Raw genomic sequence first — 4778 nt, forward strand, 5'->3', positions numbered from 1 at the left:
ACATGCTATAAAAACCCTAGATTGCTTTAAAGGGACTATTGGTAGAAATATAGATGTTATAGGTAATTTTGACTCAGAAAGAAAAGAAGAACACTGAAGAGAAATCTTCTGTCATGTAAGATAATATATTTATCATGAACAGAATGCTGGTAGCGACAGGAACGCTAAAGGTACTTCTGGTGAGGTCTCAGATGCAAACAAGGAACACTTTATTAGAAACTAGAAAAAAGGCAATGCTTGTGATAAATTGGCAAAGAACTTAGCTGAACTATATCTTAGCATTTTGAAGAAAGTAAAACTTGTCGACCTTTAATCTTTAGCAAAAGAGATTTCTAAGCAAAGTGTTGAAGGCTGTATGCTGTTTCTTTTTACTATTTGTGAGAGGAAAGAGATAAATAGAGGGAGCTCTTAAGCAAACAAGAGCCAGAACTTAAAAGATTTGCAAAATTCTCAATCTGCTCATGTTGCAAAAAATGAGAAAGCATGTTCTGGAAAGAACACCAAGAACGTGGCTAGACAATCACTCCATAAAGAGAACACCCATGGGTGTGATCATTCAGCTAACTGAAGCCAGTAATAGAGATGGGATTAAATCAGCTGGGACACTGAGATTTTGGACCAAAAGAAAGGCTTTCTAACTTCTGGCATTCTACAGGACTGGACATTAGATCTATTTTCTTCAAACATGCTTTATTCTTCAAAAAAGGGAAATTAACCACCAAGGTGATTCAGAGATTATCAAGGCTGCCACCTTCATCACAGGCCCTGGAGACAAAGCTGCGCTCTCCTCTATTTCAGAGGATAGAGTCACCTCCTCAGTTTCTATGAGCTTGGCTGCTCCTGTCCAGTGCTGCAGGGGCAGAACTGTTTCTGAGTCACAGGGGGAGCAGCCTCCACTCATAGCTAAGGGGACGGGACTCTATCCAGAGTCAAAGGAGTATGGATGCCACCTAGATCTGTAAAGCAATGATGCTACACCTCAGTAGGTCCTGACAGCAAAGCATCCAGACAAAAGAGATTATTATTATTACTTTGCAAACAAACTTCTTATTTCCACAACACAACCCAACTTCTCTTTTCATCGGAACATAAATTAACCTGGGCCACCAAAGCTGGTAAGTGACAGAAGGTAAGGGGTTACCATAAAAATAGATTATACTCAAAGCTCTCCTCCTGGAGACCCAACCCCTGTGCCCTAGGCCCCATTCAGGGCTCACCAAATGGAGGGAACTAAAGATGTGAAGAGAGAGTGGAAACTAATAAAAGGAACTCCACCGAACAAAGGGGATAAGAGCCTGGCAGTGAAGAGTGGGGTGAGCTTTGAGTACTGGACAAAAGAGGAAGAAAATTATTTATTGGGGGATGTAATGGTATGTAGTTTCAATCTTGTCGACCATTATAGATCTCTCACTGGAACTAAATTGTAGTCAATTTATGGATATAGAAATTGGAGATGGAAGGAAAGTTTAAATTCCCTCCTCTTTCACCAGAGTAGATGATTATTCAGCTCTACTCTTTGCCCAGTCTGTCTCCCCACCAAAAGCTTCCAAATCCCTTAGCTAAAACTTGTATCAGAAAATGGAATCGGAATGGGGATACTTATGAATTTTGCTCAAATCCTTCAGCCAGGGAACTGACATGAAGTTTGAGGAGCAAGGGTGGGGAAAAGGAAGTTAATAAAATTACATATTTTCTCCCTTACTTAAACTCAGGCCCTGGGCAGATGGAAGGAAGACCAGGCAGCTGTTATCAGGGACCCATGCAGATCTGTTGGACATATAGTATGGGAGAGGAGACCAGGAGGGTCCCTTAGGCTACTAGATGATAAATCAGGGCCCTGGGATCAAGGGGAAGCAAAAAGCAATGCAGTAACAAAAAGTGGGAGTTTTTGAGCCCCCAAACTTATGGGCCACATTCCACCACCAACTGCCCTGCCACTATTGACCAGAGGGACCCCTGTGGGTGGCAGGAAGATCAAGGGCACAGCTTGATGCAGGTGCCCTTAGAGAGCACCCGGAAGAAAGGGAAGACAGGCTCACCCAGGAAGGCAGCTGAGAAGGTGTGCACGTGGGCCAGAGTCTCTGCGTTGTAGAAGCCTAGCCGCCCTGAGTCGTAGTCCAGGTAAATGCCAAAGCGCTGCGGTTTGTCACTCGGGCTCAGCAGTGTCTGTTCAGTTGAGCTCTGTGCCTGGTAACGTTTGCCATTGGTGCCCACACACCACACTTCCCGCTGGACCAGAGGCGGCTGGGTCACGTGAAGCCGACGGCGACAGTGGTGATGACGTGAGGAAGAGCTGGCATCCCCAATGCCCACAGAGGAACCCCCAGAGCCCACCTTCTCCTTATGATGGGTTGATTTGCGGGCAGCGCCCACAGCCCAGCCCTGTCGCCCTCCAACCTCTACTTCCCAGTAGTGCCGGCCAGAGCTGAAGCTCTGGACCGCGAGTACGCAGCAGTCAGCCGAGAAGTGCTTGGAAGGGTCAGCACCTTCCTGCTGCCACTCTGCCAGGCAGACCTCCCTGCAGTCAGGGGACAGCATCAGGGCTGGGTGAGCCGAGTAGGGGTCCAGTGTCAAGTCCACTTGGGCAGCCTGACAAAACATCCGGCTCATTTTCCTCACAATGGCATCTGCTAGGAAGTCATGGCTATGGGGTTGACACGGGTCAGGGGACCAGACCTCTGGGGGCTGCAGCTGGATCTTTTCACACCTATTGAACGTCTCCTTGATGTCCTGGAACAGCTGCAGGCCCCGCTGCTGGCTCCGCTCCTGGGCCTCAGCCAGCAGGCGGCTCAGCTGGGCAGCCTGCTCAGTAAGATGGCTAACTGCTGTTCCTGCATGCCTCAGTTGGGCTTCGTGCTTCTCTCGGAGGCGCCGCTCCAGCCCTGCCTGCTCTTCAGTAAGAAACCGTGTCAGCCGCCTAAATTCTGAGGCCACAGCTGCCAGCTCTGACTTTACCTGGCTCTGGGATGATGCAAAAGGCATGGTGGATAATACCTTCAGCTCTGTCACCCGCCTCTCCTCTTTGGCTTTCATTTTCTGCACGGCTTCCAGGCGCTTCCTCAGAGGTTCCACATACCCCTGCAATTTGGCCTTGTACTCCTGTACCACCTCCTCCAATGGCACCACGCTGTGCTGTTTGTGGCTCTTGGATTCTCGGCACCCCACACAGATGGCCTCTTCATCGACCTCGCAGAAGAGCTTCAGGGCTTCTTGGTGTTTGGGACAAATGCCCTGCTCATTCCCACAACTCCCCTGACCAGGGGCTGGGTGCATCTGCCTAATCACCTGGACCATGTTGGCCAGTTGCAAGTTGGGGCGGAAGTTCCTCCTAGTATAGCTCTTCCGGCATTGGGGGCAGGTGAAGCGCCTCCGAAGGGCTGGGGGCAGTGGCAAGACGGGGTCTAGCTCCTCATCCTCGTCCTCCTCCATGTCCCCCAAATAGTAGTCCAGGTCTTCCTCCTCGTCTTCCTCCTCCCACTCGTAGTCCACGTTGTCCCAGTTCGACCTGCCCAATCCACCTGTCCAGAACACACCCTCTTCTTCCTCCAAGTCGTCTTCAAAGTCTTCATCCCCCATGGGTGTGTCCCATCCCCAACCGGCCCTCACAGCTTCTACTTCCTCCTCTTCTCCGTCCTCCTCCTCCTCTTCCAGGTCTAAATCGCCCCAGTCCTCTTCATCTTCCCCTCCCCACAACTGGGTTATACACACTCGGCAGAAGTTGTGCCCACAGCCGATGGACACGGGGTCTGTGAAGTAATCGAGGCAAATGGCACACACGGCCTCCTCCCGAAGGGTCTGCACAGGGTTGGTTGTCATGGCAACGGCAGCCATCTTAGTGCCCAGTCGGCCTGCGTAGATGGTTGCTGGGAGTTTGGAGGGTGGGGGGCCTTTCCCCTCCGACTTGCTGACGATCTGGCTCCACCACCGCCTTTCCACACCTTGCCTTAAGCACAGCCAAAAAAATGTCCTTGTTACAACCTAGCCCTCCAGTTTCCTATTCTCAGACGACAATCAAGTCTCTGTGAGGGGAGGAAACAGAGCTCTGCGCTACCGACAGGTCCTGAGCGCAAATGGCTCCCAACGGTTTCTTGGCCTCGTAATAAGCCCCGCCCCTCCTCACTATTTGTCTCTGCCCCCTCACTTCCGGTCTCCTTCTTAACATTTCCTGTGGCCACGAGCCACTGTATCTCGAGAGTTCCCTCTGCGGTTGCGCTACATCCCCTTCTTCCTTTCCCGGGCCCTTGGACAACAGGAAACAGTGAGGAGACGCTCTAGCAGCCACTCAGAAACAGGGCGGCATGGCTAGAACGTTGGAGGCCCATGTCTCTGTGGTGGGGTGGAGCTGAAGGAGGGCTACCTCACTCCGCATCCCACCTCTCTTCCACGGGAAATCACCGTCTGCTCCCAGTGCTATCACCTTAAATCACCCTACCTACCAAGCTTGGAGTACTGGGGCAGGCACTCTACACAGTAAATGCTCCAAAGAGAGCTGTTTTTGAGATTTAAGATCTAAAGGAATTCTCCTTGCTAGGTTTTAGACTAGCTTACGGCCTGTTACCTTTTTCTTCTTTCCTATATCTCCTCTTCTCGGTGAGGGTATCAATCCTATGCCTGCCTGTCCCACCATTGCATATTTGAAATCTATAACCTGGTTTTACAGGTTTACAGCTGAAGAGGAATCTTGCGTCGAGATGAGCCACACTAGAGTTTCACATACTATTTTTAAAAGAGATGTTGGGTTTGGAACAGATGGTGGAATGGGTTGACTTTGAGGTTGT

The 4778-nt window shown here is 50.3% G+C and overlaps 1 protein-coding gene across 1 annotated transcript; it reads right to left on the reverse strand.

The window, feature by feature from the left end:
• Positions 1 to 1974: 1974 nt before the first annotated feature.
• LOC102882427 (E3 ubiquitin-protein ligase TRIM41) lies at positions 1975 to 3831 on the reverse strand. Its single transcript, XM_006921018.1, has 2 exons — positions 2995 to 3831; positions 1975 to 2961 (listed from the first exon to the last, which is right to left on the reverse strand). The coding sequence occupies exons 1-2, from the start codon at positions 3829 to 3831 to the stop codon at positions 1975 to 1977; spliced, it is 1824 nt and encodes a 607-aa protein (XP_006921080.1).
• Between the last annotated feature and the right edge of the window lie 947 nt (positions 3832 to 4778).

The sequence above is a fragment of the Pteropus alecto genome, unplaced genomic scaffold (assembly GCF_000325575.1).
Source record: "Pteropus alecto unplaced genomic scaffold, ASM32557v1 scaffold3, whole genome shotgun sequence".
Taxonomy (NCBI): domain Eukaryota; kingdom Metazoa; phylum Chordata; class Mammalia; order Chiroptera; family Pteropodidae; genus Pteropus; species Pteropus alecto.